The following is a 17,335-nucleotide window of genomic DNA, read 5'->3' as shown; positions in this document are numbered from 1 at the left end:
TCCTTCCAACCAAACAATCAAAAGCGGTTATTCAACTCCTTCAATCCCTCACAACCAAACGACTGAAATTGGCTATCCTCAACCATGTGGTTAAGGATATCCTCAGCTAAGTCGACCTTGCCTACCAACCAAACGCCACCGTAGTGTGATACGCGCCATGAGATTGGATCGCACTATGACCGTGTGACCGGCGGAGCGTTGGGCCGGTCGGCCGTATTGAATGATTACCCTGGGTGGGATATGTCTTCCACTGTCCCGCCACCTGCAAATGCAACGCTCACCAACCACGCAGAGCGACGGACTGTGACAGGTGGGCCCCGCGAGGTTTGGTCGAGGCCGACTAAACCACCGCCGCACCCATCATCCCACCACCACCACCACCACACCACTGGAACCAACCTCTCGCCAGTCGCCAACGCAGACCTCAGATCTCGCTCTCGCCTCCTTGCGCAGCCATCGTCGAGAGGAGCAAGAGAATGGCGGCGAGCAACGGCCTCGAGGGTGTGCTCCTGGGGATGGGCAACCCCCTTCTCGACATCTCCGCCGTCGTCGACGAGGCCTTCCTCGCTAAGTACGCGCCGATCTCTCCCGCCCGGTTTCTGCGTTCCGATCTGTTGTTTTGATTTTTTTTTTTGTCTCCGTTCGCGTTAGTTTTTGGATCTGTACGGTCTAGTTTTGTTAGCTTCGATGGACTCGTTGCCTCTGCTCACCAGATCCGAGGCGACAAAAGGTGCTTCGCGAGTTCGTACGGGCGCAGCACGGCACCAAGAGTCGAACAATAATTTTATTTTTGATGACAGTCGAAATATATGCGCATCATGTCACTTATGCAAAATTATGCAATGGATTAATTAGTTATCTCGCCAATCACCGGCTGTTTCTCTGTTCGCCAATTCCATGCGCGACAGATTTGGCTAGTGTTCCTGTTCTTTGCCGAATTTGTTGGCATAGATCTCCAAATTCTAGTCGCCTGATATGCGCTGTGTAAGCTGGTGCAGTTGACGCTGGAATGCTGGATCAGGGGTTGGACGTAGTGCTTGGCTTTGATGCTATACTGCTGCTTGAGATTATGTAACTTGTGTTGTAATCATGTCTGTGCTGACATGCCATCCTCTGTTTTAGGTATGATGTCAAGCTGAACAATGCCATTCTCGCCGAGGACAAGCACTTGCCCATGTAAGCATCTATGTCGTCACCACCCATAGGTATCCCAGTGCCGTTATTTTTGTACAATGGCATAATTTCTTACCTCAATACTGTGATTTTTGGCAGGTATGATGAGTTGTCCAGCAAGGGCAATGTTGAATATATTGCTGGAGGTAATGTTTTTTTTTAACATGTATAGTGTGCTACTCCCTCCGTCCAAAATTCTTGTCTTAGATTTGACTAGATACGGATGTATCTAATACTAAAACGTGACTTGATAGATTCGTATCTAGACAAATCTAAGACAAGAATTTTGGGACAGAGGGAGTATTTCTTTTCATCTTGTTGATTTTTCTCATTGATTATATCTTCTTTTTGATGTTCCATGATGTTCCAGGAGCCACGCAGAACTCTATCAGGGTTGCCCAAGTAAGCTCGAAAGACAAGTAAACCATGACCAGCCAAAAGATTTTGCTAGATCTGTTTGTTTACTTTATATCATATATTCTGCAGTGGATGCTTCAAACTCCTGGTGCAACAAGTTACATGGGTTGCATTGGAAAGGACAAGTATGGTGAGGAGATGAAGAGTGCCGCTAAAGCTGCAGGAGTCACTGTTAGTTCTTGAGCTTTTTTTCGCCTTGCCATTTTATCATGTAAATGTTTCTGTTCTATTGGTTAACAGACTAATGTTGACTTGGTCTTGTAACGTATTCATCTAGGCTCACTACTATGAGGATGAGGCTGCTCCTACAGGCACATGTGCTGTCTGTGTTGTTGGTGGTGAAAGGTATGCCACCTATGATAATACCTCTCTTACCACTATTGCGTTTCCTTCTATTTTGTGGCTTTACACTGTTATATTTGAAATCATTTTTGTTTGATGATTCATTATTCATATTTGTAACGTCTAGTTGTTTTACTAACTTGCTTAATTAAGACCACAACATTACCAGAAAACTTAGTATATGCTCTATGATAGTATGCTGCTATTCTGAATGATGGTGTAATACATCCAGGTTCTCCATAAATTGTAATAGTTGTGTGTGCATCTCGCTTTAATTAGGGAAAATTTTAAACACTGTCAAACATGTATGCCATCTATTGAACTATCCTGTGGTGCATGTCATTTTGTAATTCAATGAAGTTAAGTTTTAATCTTGTCGGGACTTGGGAGGGACGTGTATATGATGAGAACAGTGGACAAAGTTATTTGATTTCAGCGAAGCACTAAGTTTTAAAACGAAATGCCATATAACTTTTGCAAGGTATAAACACACAAGCCTTCACATTGTTTATTTCTTAATTACTTCAATGCGATTATTCTATCCCATACTTTTACAGCATTTAGATCCTGAGCATCTTCTCTAACAATATCTGAAATATATATTCTTTCTATCTGGTCAGGTCATTGATTGCAAACTTATCTGCAGCGAACTGCTACAAATCTGAGCATCTAAAGAAGCCAGAGAACTGGGCACTAGGTATAGTATTTGTTTTGAGCTCTTGTGAACTCTTAGCTTGGATCATGTTCCTCATTGCTGAATTGACGCTGACATCAGCTTGGATAGCTTGTAATCACAGTGCAACGTTCTAAAGAAATGGATTGTGATTCAAGATTTTCTGTTTGGATGTACATATATTGGATAGCTGAAATCTAAAGAGTGCAACCCGTTCTAATTTCTGTTTGGATGCCTAGAGTATTCAACTGCAAATTTCTGACTAAGTCATCTCCATACCCCTCATTCTTGCGTACACAACCTGGCCTCTGTCCCCTGGGCCTCATCTCTGTGTCTGTCTGACCGGCGTGGTCGAGCTCCTGGCCTCCACCTCTCTTCTCCTCTCGATGCGGGAGTGCCGTCCATGGTCGAGCTCCTGGCCGCCGTGGTCGAGCCCCTTACTGTTTCTTATGGAGGGCGAGCGGAACGGTAAATTTTACAGGACTTGCAATTTCAGTGCAATACGGAGGTCGGCATCTCTGTCCGAGGGAAAGAGCATGCAACTGTGCAGGAGTGCCGCTTGAAATTGAGCCAAGTTTCCATCACTCAATACCGTGACCATCTAAACAGCTGTATTAGAGGCTTGCGAATACCAATTCATGATTCGGGGGCCGAATATACATACATCCAAACACAGCATTAATATTTTGTTTCCTGAATGACTAATTGAGGTTTCTTTTTTTTGTGTGAAACTGTAGTTGAGCTGTACTCCCTCCGTCCTTTAAAGAGTGCATGCTTCGAACTTTGTTGGAAAATCAAACTTTTTTATGTTTGACCGTATTTCTATAATAATACATCAACATTTATGTCATCAAATTAGTAGCATTAGATTCATTATAAAATATATTTTCATCATATACCTATTTGGTTTCGCAAACATTGATATATTTTTGCACAAACTCGGTCAAACTTTAAAATAGTTTGATCCTCCAACTTTTGTTGGAAGTACACTCTTTGAAGGACGGAGGGAGTACATCATCTTCTACTGCGCTATATTGTTGTAATTTGGTGGATGACTTAATTCCTGACAACCGTGACATTTGTTGCTGACAGTTGAGAAAGCAAAATACATCTACATTGCTGGCTTTTTCCTTACGGTGTCCCCTGAATCTATTCAGCTTGTTGCTGAGCATGCTGCTGCAAGTAACAAGGTAAAGATTCAGAACAGAATAGTTCCTTGTGAAGTTGTGGTCGCCAGTGTTTTTAATTGACCATGTTGTTTCCAGGTTTTCTTGATGAACCTCTCCGCTCCCTTTATCTGTGAGTTTTTCCGTGATGCCCAAGAGAAGGTTCTTCCGTAAGTTTTACCTGCTCTTCTGTGATGCTAAATGTTTTGGACATTATTTGAGATAGTACATGAGCTTAACTCAAAATGCATAAGCAATGTCAAAAGATGTCCCATGTTTGCCACGCGCTAATCTTTCAGCCTGTTAAACTTTGGTAGTTGATGGAGATTTTGGGTCATTTGTTTAAGACATGTTTTGTGTGTATTACCACTTTAGGTATGCGGACTACATCTTTGGAAATGAAACTGAGGCAAGGATCTTCTCTAAAGTCCGTGGGTGGGAGGTAATTACTCAATCCTCGTAAAAATAATTTTCTTTTCTTATTGCAGTGCTGAAAAATTACATGTGTGATTTTGTAGACTGAGAATGTCGAGGAGATCGCTTTGAAGATCTCACAACTGCCTCTGGCTTCTGGGAAACAAAAGAGGATTGCTGTGATTACTCAGGGTGCTGATCCAGTAGTTGTGGCTGAGGATGGGAAGGTATTTTTTTCTTTCTCAGTTGGATGCATGACAGTTGCATCACAGGCTTATCCTTCATTCATACATACTTAGTTATAGCAACCTGCCGGTTTGCAACTGCTTGTTTGAAAGTAAATAACCTATATATTTCTGTTTGATTTTGTCCAATTATTGGCTGTAGGACAAAATAGGAAAATTGTGTATTTTAAGATAGCAAATTCTTTCCTTTGACAGTAAATCTGCTGTTGTGGGCAGATTTATAAAGCAATCTGTTTTCGTCACAATTGTTTGCCTATTCAAATGTCACATCAAAATTTTGATTCATCAAAGAATGGGCACTTAAAACTTCATGGAGAATTTTGTTAAGTCAATTTATGTGAAGATAATATGCTAAACCTAAATATTATTATGTTTTGAATAGGTGAAAACATTCCCTGTGATCCTATTGCCCAAGGAGAAGCTTGTTGACACCAATGGCGCTGGTATGCTTTTTTCTTTTGTATAATGAGTTGATTTAATTTTTCTGTTGCTTCGGAACTAGCCACTGTTATAAGGACACTGCTTTAAAAGTTGCTGTCATTAAATAGTATTGATGGGTTCTAGTTTTCATATATAATATACGACCAGACATGATGAAAAGCCCATGTAAATCTAATACTTATCTTCTTACTAAAATGATGCTATGTACTCCTCCGTAAAGAAATATAAGACTAAGGTAGCGATCTAGACGCTCTTAGATTTCTTTACAGAGGGAGTATATATCAAAACAATGTTGACGTAAGCTAATAAATAAATTCTCATGATAATAATATTAAAAAGGGACATCTGCACCAGCTGTTAATGGCACTGATTGGTCAAATGTATAATGGAGCTATTTCAGTTCTGCAAGAAATGCCACTATTTTGAGTCACAATTCTTTTTTTTTTAGGGGATTTTGAGTCACAATTCTAAGATGTAGAGTTGCATAACATATACAACTATCCTTCCTGATATTCATCTCTAGCATTCACTAGCTGCACAAATACCTGAAACTGAGATTGTTAATATTGAGAATTCAGCATTCATGACAACCTGAGACAGGTGCATGCTTGATGAATATATTCATTAAAAGTGCTGCAGAAACAACAGTCTGATCTGAAATTTGGATAGTGGGTTTCAGTTAGGATTTTCTTGCTGCCCCTGACTTGTTATGCCCCGTTTCTTATTAGGTGATGCGTTTGTTGGAGGCTTCCTCTCTCAGTTGGTTCAAGGGAAGAGCATCGAGGACTGCGTAAAGGCCGGTTGCTACGCAGCAAACGTTATCATCCAGCAGTCTGGCTGCACTTACCCTGAGAAGCCCGACTTCAACTAGACCAAATTCGGCGATGGTACGGAAAGCAACACTTAACCACTTAATGGTTCGGCTTGTTCTCCCTGTATTATTTTGAGGCTTTCTATCTGATCCGGCCTATATTTTAAGGCCGTGGATGTCTGTTGTACTGCTATAATTGGTACCTTAATCTTTTGGTATAAGGCATGGTTGCCATTATATGGGGTGTTACTTGTCGCCGTCTTATCCAAGTATATGCCAAAGCGTGGTCAGACCGACGATAGTGCTTGAATGCAGTGTAACTCATGGACGTGTTTGTTTTGTGAGAAGTATGGCAGAGCGTGGCTACAGGCTAATGTGGCTAATGGCATGTCTGTCAGTGAACCAAGGGCATTATTTGCCTGTCGTGGCTAGAAATAGTGCAGTGCGAATGCAAGTCGCTCCTTGTGAGAAACTGCGTTCAGACCAAGAAGCCCCTGCTGCCTGCTACTCCCTCCGTTCCAAAATAATAGATGACTCAACTTTGTTCCAACTATATATAGTTCGCTGTGCTAGGTTTGTTTCCCTTATGATGACAAACTGCGTGTGTGCTTAACCTTGGCTGACTCCGTTTTAAATAACTGTTGATTGTCCCTACAGCGGCCGCCTCTTCCTCCAAAAAAAAAAACAGCTAGGGTTTCTGCCTCTTGCCGGCGCCGACGCAGGTCTGCCTCATCTCCGATGGCCCTAGGGCCATAGAGGCGCGGTGGATCTTGCCAAGGGCCGGCGGGAGGGCTTCGTTTTTAGTCGTTCCTTTCAGTTTTGTTAGGCTTTGTGTTCTGCTCAGGAAGACAAAACGACGATGGCTTCCTGAAGATGGAATAAAGGTCTTTCCGTCTAGCCCCCGTTCCAGCGGTGCGTTTAGCATCGTTGATGGACGTGTGGAGGCAGCGGCGTAGCCAGGATCAAGCGATGACCCGGACCCTCATGCTACAGTAAATGAACCGTGGTGAATAGTCCCTACAGTCCTAGAATTAACGAAGAAGCTTGCTGCCACGCCCCAGGCCATGGCCAGTGTAGCTTGGGCCTGGCTACGCCACTATGTGGAGGTGTGTCTTCAGCAGATCTACTCGTTGGTGTTCGTCTTTGTTCGTGTGTCTTTGGATTGGATCCTTTCGATCTACGTTATTTTCATCTGCGGCGGTTGCAGCTGGTGCGTTGGTCCTATGGGACCTTAGCACGACGATTCCCCGACTGTCTACTACAACAAGTTGTGGCCGACTTCGGCGATGGAGGAGCGATGACGGTGGCGTGTCTTCAGCTCGCTTCAGTGCTTGTAGTCGTCGCTAAGTGGTTTACGGATCTGAATGTAATTTTTATTACTTTTGTTATTCGTTGTACTGCCATGATTGAAGATGAATTGATCGGAAGATTTCCCAAAAAAAAAAGAATCAAATGTGTTGTTAGTTTCATAAACTATGTTTTGTTTTGGTTGTGGGGAGGCAGTGATGGGGAATAGAAATTTGAAGAGAGTTGAGGAGGGGGAAGGGAAAATGAAATTTAGAAGGTCAATTATCACTTATCTTTTCATTGGCCTCCCCCTGGCAATTCACGTATCCCACAATAAACTTCTAAGGGCATGTACAATGCATTGCCTCAAGGTGATGCCTCCCATGTCATGTAGGACCGGATATGACGTAAAGTAGGTTCGGATAGGGAAGCGGGATCCTCTCTAGGAGGCGGGTGCTTAAAGAGAAAAAGTGTGGTCCAATGACAAAAGCTGAAAAGGTTAGAGTGAAAAATAGAGATGCATATGTACTAGAGTCTTTATTTTTTATTTCTTAATTAGGCCCACTAGTGATAGCTTGCATTGGAGAGAAAAATTAATATAGACGCTTCAAATTACTTTTTGTCACGGGGCATATGTATCCATATGCCATCATTGTACATGCCCATACCGATGACGTTTAACTGACAACCTGTAGCACGCTAACTAACTGACAGTATGGAGCACGTCACTTTTACCTAACTTGGCTTTGGAAATACTCCACTTTTCTTGCTCTAAGCAGTAATAACTATCCACATGTGGTTGATGAATCGATCACATCACTTGCACGTCAAAGGTACGGGATAAGGTTACCGGAAGAGTTTTTTTTTAGAACGTGTATGATGGATCAATCACATCGGGCACACATCAAAAGGCATGGGGTTAGGTTTAAAGGGGCATACGGAGGTCAGGTTACCAGAAATGCATCCGGAGATGCACTGCATCCGCGCCGAACCTGAACCTGAACGTACGCGGGAGGCTCCAGCAAAGACCTAATTTCATTTTTGTTCGCTTGTTGCAAAAGAAGCCCCTGGATGTATGCATGATGCATATCCTGTTGTCGACGAGCAAAACCGTACAGTAAGTACTACCTACCTACCATATCCTGTTGTCGACCTAGTACGTCAGTTCCAACTTCCAACAACTGGTACGGTACTGTCCGTTGCCGTGCGGGTGTGCTCGTGGCCGGTGGGGGGCAGTCTTCGGAGCCACATTCCGGAGGCTCATCATGACTTGTTACCCGTTTGCCTTCTTCATCTCCAGAAGATAAGGTAGGGACAGTGTTGCCAGGCGCGCGAGTGAGTGGCGATACACGCAATACCCACCTCTTAATAACGAGCGCCTTTATAGCGCGACGCAACAAATGACAGGGACGTCGGAGCTAGTACGAGCGTGCGAGGTCCCAATGGGCGCGCGACACACCTGTTCGTTGTTGCTGGCCATGTGTCTGTCCAAGGCTTATCTTGAGGAGACACCGGAGCGCACTGACGAGCACACGGCACATGCATGTTTCCCTATAGAAAAGTTGAAAGTTGAGCAATAGACTGCTCACTCCCTATCCCTTACAGAAACTACTCATAGTTAGAGCATCTTCAATCCGATCAAGTTAATCCAATCCGCTTTGAGATGCTTTTAGGTTAGGCATTGTTCAACTGAGGTGCCGGAGTGCCGGTGTCACTGGGCATAACCGGCAAGGTACTCATGACTTATTGACAAGTTCATACTTTCACTCTAGCTAGGTAGGTCAAGTAGCGCAATGATGTTGCTTAAGATAAGGGCGAGAAACATGTAGGCAATCCCTTCGTTCTCGGAAAAGCTAAGCTAGTACTCTCAGAGCACATATTATGGATCGTAGCGCAATCATGCTGTCCAAGATAAGGGCAACCCAAGGAAGAAGAAGAGATAAGGATCTGTCTCATCACCTTCCTGACTGACGGAAGGATACCGACCGTGCATGTTGGCCGCACCTGCGAGCGCTTTACGTTCGTGCACACCTCCGCTCCGCCAGCGACACGGTGTGTAGCAGCACCACCAGTCCACCACCACGTGTCTTGCCGGTCCGTGAGAAGCACCCCTCATCCAACCCTCAACGTGACATGCCACCCCCCTCCGCGCTGCTGCCCCATCGATCACATGGAGGAGACTCCACGATACAGGGCAGATTCGATGGTACAGAGCAAGGTCTGAGTTTGCATCTATCCGCATACTGGCGTCACCCCAAATTTAGAAGATAAGATAAACAATACCAGAAATTCAATTTGACTTTTTGGAAGCATATGCTCCGGTCCGCCAAAAATACCTTTTCCAGATGTTAATTTCTTTAATAAAATTAGATGTGTTAATTGTCACACCCGAATGCTACTGCAAATTTTTACAGGAAAAGTTTAAACATTTTGACCTGTGTGAAAAAACAAATCGAACGTCAAATATTGCACTTAGTTTTATTGTTTTTGACCGACGAAACATTACTATGCCGTTGCGCATGAAAATTGTCCAACATGCTTTGTTAGACTAACATGAACATCCACATAAAAAAATATATTTTTTAAATGTGCCTACTTTTTTTTTAATTTAATGTTCGTCATGAAGCATATGCTCCCAGAGCCAAAACGGCCCTCCGAAACAATATTTGATACTTCATGTGAGATTTATATAAGCACAAAGGTTGGAAAGATGTCAATGTATGGTAAGAAGAAAGCGCAAAAGCAGTGTGGCTCATGCAACCGTCTCCTTTCCTAAAAAAGTAGGGTTTCTCCGCCTCCCGCCGGCACCATCGCCGGTCCGCCTCCTCTCCAGTGGCTTTAGGGGCATGGGGCCGCGGTGGATCCCGGCCCTTGCCAGTGGGAGGGGTCCGTTTTTAGATGTGTTTGCGAGTTTTGTTAGAGTTTGTGTCCTGTCCAGGAAGGCCAGATGACGGTGTCTCCATGAAGATGGAATAAGGTTCTCACCGTCTAGCCCCGTTCCAGTGGTGCATCTAGCATCGTCAATGGGTGTGTGGAGGTGTGTCTCTAACGGATCTGTCTTTGGTGGGTTTGCTTGGATCCGTTCGCCGTTTGTATGTGTTCGTGTGTCTTCAAGTTGAATCTTTTCGATCTACGATACTCCTTAACAACAACAACAACAACAACAACAACAACAACAACAACAACAGCAACAGCAACAACAACAACAACAACAACAACAACAACAACAACAGCAACAACAGCAACAACAACAACAACAACAACAACAACAACAACAACAAAGTCTTTAGTCCCAGACAAGTTGGGGTAGACTATAGGTAAAATGCATAATAATATCGCGACCAACTCATGGCTCTGGCACATGGATAGCAAGCCTCCACGCACCACTGTCCATAACTAGTTCCTTGGTGATACTTCAATGCTTCAGGTTTCTCTTAACGGACTCCTCCCAAGTCAAATTCGGTCTATCCTGCCCTCTCTTGACATTCTCCGCACGCTTTAGCCGTCCGCAATGCACTGGAGTTTCTGGAGGCTTGCGCTAAATATGCCCAAACCATCTCATACGATAGGTGGTCTATGAATATGAATGTAATTTTTTTCCTGGTGTTCGTTGTATTGCCATGATCGAAGATGAATAGATCAAATATTTTCCCACGACAAGAACAGTTGAAAAGATGCCAATCAAACGGCTAAGGATGTCAACTTGAAATATAACCTGACTCACTTGATAGTTTAAAGTAGATGACGTGTTTAATGCACTGCACATATATCTAGTCCAAATTATTTCTGGCAAATTATTATGTTCGGCTTCGTCTATATTGTGTCCACACAATGTTCACACGACGTAATATGTATGTCGTTTGTGGTCATCTAGCATTCTGGCTAAGTGAAATACCGGATAAAATTGCCATTGTTTTCTAATGAGAAGTTGCTCAATCAAATCAATCATAATACTCTTTTTCATGGCTTCTCCTTGAAGAAATGAAGTTGATCACTGACTAGTCCACTAGCTGCATTGTTCTTCAATCATGTCCCCCACGTATATAATTGATGTGCCTGCGTAGATGTATGATCACACATCATTTGAAAAAACAACATATCGAATTGATACGTCAAGCCAGCATTTATTTGGACATATCAGGCCTCAATTGGTACAGCGAATACTTCCGTTGAAAGCTGCCTGTTTTCTGAAAGAGATGCGTACACTAATTTATACTAGTACAAAGTGAGTTCTAAGGCTGGTCATAATGAGGAGTAATTTAGACTAGTAACATACATATGTTACTAGTCTATGTTACTACCTTCATAGTGGGTAGTGTCATAGGTGTGGTAACATAGTTGCCTTCATTTATTACTTTGTAGACTCATTATGCATTGGAAACCGCTATGTGATGGTAACATATTATGTTACTCTATTTGCCTCTTTCCTCATTAACTACTTGCCACATCACCATTTTTGCTTATGTGGCATCTATGTTACTACCTATGTTACTCCCACTATGACCAGCCTAAGAATAGAAAAACCAGCCGTCCAGAGAATCCCGTATTCCAAGGCGACCATGGTAACATGCAATCTGCCGTAGTACTAGTTCTAAGCACATGAATTCAACATTTCTTTACTTACAAGTAGAAAACAATCACTCTTAGCTCTTAAATTAAGTCATTTGTACTAGTAGTGGTACCGATGAGCGAAGCCATGGTCAATTTTGCATGCTCTCATGTTGACCTAACTAGCGGCGCAACGCCACTAGCCCCAGAACAGAACTGATTACATTTAGCTGCAAGGAATTTGAGGATAATATATAATTACTGTTCAATTTGAGAGTATGCAATCACCATCGAGAAGGTTAGGTCAGGTCAGCTCAACGAGCACATACTCCCTCCGTTTCTTTTTAGTTTGTATATAAGATTTGGTCAAAGTCAAACTTTATTAACTTTGACTAAGTTTATAAAAAAACTATCAAGATTCATAATATGAAATCAACATTGTTAGATGCATCATGAAATTAATTTTTCATATCATATAGCTTTAGTATTGTAGGAGTTGATATTTTTTTTTTATAAAATTGGTCAAACTTTACAATGTTTGATTTTGATTAAATCTTTCATGCAGATTTAAAAAAACACAAAGAAAGTACGTATTTCAATGTAGTGTCAAAAAAGTCTTAAATTATGGGACGGAGGGGGTATCTCCCATTGGTCAGGTCATCACTTCGTTCCTATGTGGGCAGAGCACTGATGGCCTAAATTATCGGACGCACATTCTAGAAGGTCGCTCATAAACTGATAGAGGAAGCGCTGAATGAATCCCCGCCTTACACGCCAAGGCAATCACAGAGAGGGGAGGGGGGAGATCGAATAAGGGGAAGGGCCTATCACGTTACTCCCCCCAACCGCTTATAGCAAAGTCAAGGCGTGCGAGGCGGAGGCGCCCACGTTGGACCCGCGCCGTACGTACGTCCCGGCCACGTTCGCCGTACCGCGTGCGCTTCGCTGCCGCCCGGCCGGCTCCACCTCTACATCCACAGGATTCCGGTCTCTTCTTCTCGCTTGCGGACGAAGGTAGCATCGCGGCGAAGAAACCGCGGGCGGCGACAGCTGTCCGAGTACGCGGCAGGGCCGGGGTGGGAATAAGCCGGCGAATATGCTCACCGTCCGGCGGAGGCCACAAGGCTCCCAGACGCGTGACAGGTCGCTGTACCGCTCGTACTGTACGTACTTGCAGAGAAAGGGCGGAGTCGTGGAACGGAAGAAAAGACAGTGCAAAGGGGAGGAAAAACGCCATTTGGATGTCAGGTCATTTTCGTCGAGCCGACGAAGGTCTGGTCTTGATACATGAGAGAGTTGCAGTTGTACTCCTCCTTTTGAGTTGATTGCTCCTTGGAAAATAGACACTGGAGCTTGATCCAAAGAGTTTGAGGCTGCAGAGGAGCGGATTATACAATTTCCATGGTCATTCTCTGATCCTACCTACATAATGTGTCCTCCCTGAGCCATGTGTCATACTCATACGTAGCACTCCCTTCGTTCCTAAATATAAATATATAAGCACATACATATGTATATAGACGTAGGTTAGAGTCACATGTACGTAGTTCATATTAAAATCTGTAGAAAAACTTATATTTATGAAAGGAGGGAGTACATAACTAGGCTGTCTTAGCAGCTCTTCGATTGTTTCTCCTTGTTTATATTTGTATAAGGAGAAACTCGCATGACAGCCGACTGAAGATTTCGTTGCAACTTGAGACTTCGCGAGTGGAGTGTTTACCTAAAGCTGTTAGAATATCCTCGATACGGCGGGGGCCGGCCGAAAGGCACATAAGCTAGGCTATAGATCATCTTATTATTCCAACTCCATTAGTTTGTACAAGACGTACGCACGCTAGAATATGTACAAAACCTCCTTCTGCATCATCCATCATGACATGCAGCATCGCACACAACAAAGGATAAAAGCTGGACAAACACAGGTCCAAGCGGAGCTGCTACTGCTCTTCTTCTAAGGTTCACTCGATCTACTGCCGTAGCGCGATACTACCGTATGTATCTGCGCGGCCTTGTGTACAAAACCGTATTGACATCGTCGGCCGGTGCGTCTCGATCGCCGACTATCTCTACTTCTCTGCGGAGCCGGGGTCCCACGGACGGCATGGTCTAAATCTGCCTCGATCTGCTCTGGCGAGTCTCGGATCCGGTGGCCGTTCAGGTTGGCTGCTCCATCGCCCGGGCTCCTCCGCCGCTCACGATCCACGGGTGGCCTGCATTACAAACATGACAAGATGTTAATTCCTGGATCTAATCTCAGATGAAAACTGCGGTTGGGCATGATTTTTCCGGTTCAAGGACAAAAGATGTAGGGGGTTAGCGCGTGCTTACGGAGAACTTGCTCGGCGGAGAAGCGTCGCCACTCGTCGCGGCACATCATCCGCCTCATCAGGTCCTTGGCGGCCGGAGACACGCCGGAGAACAGCCTCGGCGGGAACCTGACGCTGCCCCGCGTCACGGCCGAGAGCACGTCCTTCGCCGTCTCGCCGCCGAAGGGGAGCGCGCCGCCGGAGAGCAGCACATACATCACCACGCCTGCGCTCCACACGTCGGCCTTCTCGCCGTAGTCACCGCCGGAAACAACCTCGGGCGCGACGTAGTGTGGGGTGCCCACGAGGCCCTCGGCGCGGCCGCCGTCGGCGCCGATCCACGCGGCCGACCCGAAGTCCGCGAGCCGCGCGCGCGGGGAGCTGTTTTCACCGTCGTCGTCGACGTCCAGGACGACGTTGTCAGGCTTGACGTCGCGGTGGGCGACCCCGCGACGGTGGCAGAGCGCGAGCGCCTGGGCGAGCTGCGCGACGATGTCCGCGGCGACGGGCTCCGGCACGGGCGCGCCGCGGCGTAGGCGGACCCAGTCGAGCAGGTCCGGGCCGGAGCAGAGGTCCATGACCATGTGGGTCCACGAGTCGTCCTCGTAGACGGCGTGCACCTGCACGACGCCCGGGTTCCCCGCGCCGGCGAGCTGGGCCAGCTTGGGCTCGATCTCCGCCAGCTCCCGGTCGAGGTCGTCGGCGAGGTTGGAGCGGTCGACGGACTTGACGGCGAAGGCCTCTCCGGTGGAGCGCGACGTGCAGCGGTGGACGACGCCGAACCGCCCGCGGCCGATCTCCTCGCCAATCTCGTAGTCTCTGTTTAGGTCTGCACTCATAGTTCAGTGATTTTTCCTGCGATTTTCGGGTTACCCCGATTGGACGGAGGGGGTGGCCTATTTAACGACACAGGCCAACCTACGGGCGAGCGGAATATTCGGATCCTGCCTGTCCGGGACACCGCATTTGCTCCTCTTCCCATTTTACCCTCTACCAGGTCAGCAGGCCGTGCGGGCTAAAAAAAACAGGAGTTTCTTTTAGGGTGCAGCAAATAAATCTTTTCCTCAAAACAAACATTCCCCAAAAAGGAGAATTAGATGTGGAGAATATATGCAACAATGAATCAGTGAAAGCATATTTATAGTAAAGTTAAGTAAGCTATAATTTTTACCAACATCAACCTAGGAAAGAAAGAAATCGATAAAATTAGTTTAGAGCACTGAGCTAAAAAATGCAGTGGAAAGTCGTTAAGAAAATTGAGTTACTAGGATGTCTCTTCCCCCTTTGCAGAGCAAGGTATAATGTTCCAAAAGTTATTGACCGGTAAGCTAAGGACAAAAGTATACAGATGCCGAGATGCGACCCATTTTATTTCCAGTTTCTACCGAGGGGCTCTCTGGGGAAATAAGAGGACGAATATTCCTCATGAACTGGGGGCAGGGATGGAATCAAGTTCGTAGTGTGCTCTGGGGTGCGTGCAATAGGGGTAGCGATAGACATTGGTTGGGGCGAAGCAAGGATTCCTTTTAGCAGGATTTTCTTTCGAGAAAAAAACCCGGAAAAGAGGACATGGATTATGGATACTGTCAAACATCGCCCACAACATCTGTTGATTGCGGGCCACTCTCGCTTAATGGCGAGGTTATCTGGTGCTGATGCTTCTACAGGTGTACGTACGTGTTTGAGTGGCAACTGGGGCCCGTCAACCAATGATGCAGTCCTAATAATACAGCTGGAAAATTCAAGCAACCAAGAGTTATAACCAAAGAATCATCCAGGAAAAATATGATCTGGCTGAGGGTGAAAAAGAGCACTAGGTAGGGCATACACACAAAATAGCATTCACAGTCAGCAACACGATATCTGACTTCTGTTGCTCCATTTGAAGTTTCTGAGTGCAGGAGTAAGCATGGACTATTTACGTTTTACATTCAGTTCATCAGGTAAGACGGCGTTCTAGAAAAGATCTGTGTCGACGGGTACGTCTACTGTGTGTATACAATAGGAGTACAATACAAGAGGAGATTGCGCTGCAACCGCCAGATTAAAATAGGAGGGAATCTGGTTGGGTGGTAGCTAATGACATTGTTGTCTGTCTGCTAACAAAAACAAACCTTGTTTATTGCAACTTGAATCAGTTGATCTGCACTGCACCCACGTCTGGTGGCTGGCGGGGAGACGCGAGACACCTCGACACAGACGGCTTTAATTCGGCGGGGCCCGCCTCGGGCGGAGGATTAATGGCGATAAGCAGACGCGCCAATGCCCGCCCTAGTGGCCGACTGGCCATGTGAGTGAGTGGGCCAACAGTAACGGCCCCATTCGTAACGGCCTTTCGGGGAGGCCTGCGGCCGTCCCTCGCAGACCCTTTCCGGGCGCCCAAAGCACGGCCGAGCGCCACCACCAATCGCGGGCCGGCACGTCGACGTCCGTGACAGGCCCGAGCCAATCAGGCGAGCACACGCGTCCGCGACGTGTGACGGACCGCCTTGTCGCCCGTCCCGGCCGTCCCCGTCGCGGCGATTTAACGGTGACGGCGAGGCGTTTGATAAGAGCGAGCAATTATATAAGGCGTGCCGTACGTACGTGGCCGATGCGCCTGTCCCGGCCGGTTTTGCTTTTCTGAGTCGTACGGCAGCGTGGTGTGGCTGGAGCGCTAGGCAAGGTAGCAGTGTGGTGGACGGATCGTAGTACAGTACTACTCCCTCCGTTCCTAAATAATTGTCTTTCTAGACATTTCAAATGACTATTACATACGGATGTATGTAGACATATTTTAGAGTGTAGATTCATTCATTTTGCTCCGTATGTAGTCACTTGTTGAAATACCTAGAAAGACAAGTATTTAGGAACGGAGGGAGTAGCAGAAAAGGCGGTGCGATGGACGTGCTAGCGCATATTCTTGCGTCAAGTTTATGGATGTGCACGGATCTTCTCGACATGTGAGGGTGCTGTTCGTTCTTGACACCACCGACGCCGTCGCGTAGCTTTGAGACGACTAATGATCGCGGCTTATTATGCTCGGCCGAGGAGCAGTACCAGAATCTGAATTAACTTGGAGATGGATGTGGGAACTTCCTCCTCGTTGTAACATTCATCGATGATCAGCTTATTAAAAATTAATTAGGATCATAGCCGTCGTTGTTAAGCAAAGGACAAATGTTTGGTCCGTGGATAGGTGCCTTCTGTGTATCCTGTCCTCAAAGCAACCAGATGGATGTCTCCAAGCTGTGGTTCAAGCTTATCCGCCAACCAAGTGCACCTTAGGTTAGGTGCCTCACAAAGGGTCGCAATCGAGTACCACACACCACAACCATCGATTTGCCTAGACTGACGTAAGGCATGACGCACGCACTCTAAGGCTCAGCCACCTAGTGATCGTTAAGAGCATCTACAGTCTGACATCCTAGAGCCGCCTTAAACGCTCAGGCGGACGGTTCAGTTAGTGACCGATCACAAAAAAAGGACTCACAGAACGCCTCATACAGGCCATAAACATCTCGGCTGAC

At 45.8% G+C, this 17,335-nt stretch overlaps 2 protein-coding genes across 2 annotated transcripts; one reads left to right on the top strand and one right to left on the bottom strand.

Annotated features, from left to right (window-relative positions):
• Positions 1-359: 359 nt before the first annotated feature.
• On the top strand, positions 360-5,944 carry LOC119324822 (adenosine kinase 2). The gene is made up of 13 exons (XM_037598589.1): positions 360-571; positions 1,123-1,176; positions 1,273-1,319; positions 1,544-1,575; positions 1,660-1,761; positions 1,868-1,935; positions 2,553-2,629; positions 3,698-3,795; positions 3,871-3,941; positions 4,147-4,213; positions 4,290-4,412; positions 4,813-4,873; positions 5,600-5,944. The coding sequence occupies exons 1-13, from the start codon at positions 477-479 to the stop codon at positions 5,740-5,742; spliced, it is 1,038 nt and encodes a 345-aa protein (XP_037454486.1). The 5' UTR covers positions 360-476; the 3' UTR covers positions 5,743-5,944.
• A 7,341-nt stretch (positions 5,945-13,285) lies between these two features.
• LOC119323505 (phosphoenolpyruvate carboxylase kinase 1-like) lies at positions 13,286-14,713 on the bottom strand. Its single transcript, XM_037597180.1, has 2 exons — positions 13,849-14,713; positions 13,286-13,730 (listed from the first exon to the last, which is right to left on the bottom strand). Exons 1-2 carry the CDS (start codon positions 14,663-14,665, stop codon positions 13,675-13,677), a joined length of 873 nt encoding a protein of 290 aa, XP_037453077.1. The 5' UTR covers positions 14,666-14,713; the 3' UTR covers positions 13,286-13,674.
• Positions 14,714-17,335: the final 2,622 nt, after the last annotated feature.

The sequence above is a fragment of the Triticum dicoccoides genome, chromosome 6B (assembly GCF_002162155.2).
Source record: "Triticum dicoccoides isolate Atlit2015 ecotype Zavitan chromosome 6B, WEW_v2.0, whole genome shotgun sequence".
NCBI classification, from domain to species: domain Eukaryota; kingdom Viridiplantae; phylum Streptophyta; class Magnoliopsida; order Poales; family Poaceae; genus Triticum; species Triticum dicoccoides.
The sequence above is the reverse complement of the archived record's forward strand: the minus strand, read 5'-3'. Positions and strand labels throughout refer to the sequence as shown.

What these genes read in the sequence shown, in the direction of transcription:
- LOC119323505 (XM_037597180.1), bottom strand. Translation starts at nt 14,665, where the DNA reads ATGAGTGCAGACCTAAACAGAGACTACGAGATTGGCGAGGAGATCGGC. An exon ending in CTCCGCCGAGCAAGTTCTCC is followed by an intron (nt 13,731 to 13,848) that starts GTAAGCACGCGC and finishes TTTGTAATGCAG; the next exon opens with GCCACCCGTGGATCGTGAGC.
- LOC119324822 (XM_037598589.1), top strand. Translation starts at nt 477, where the DNA reads ATGGCGGCGAGCAACGGCCTCGAGGGTGTGCTCCTGGGGATGGGCAAC. An exon ending in GCCCAAGAGAAGGTTCTTCC is followed by an intron (nt 3,942 to 4,146) that starts GTAAGTTTTACC and finishes TTACCACTTTAG; the next exon opens with GTATGCGGACTACATCTTTG. An exon ending in CTAAAGTCCGTGGGTGGGAG is followed by an intron (nt 4,214 to 4,289) that starts GTAATTACTCAA and finishes GTGATTTTGTAG; the next exon opens with ACTGAGAATGTCGAGGAGAT.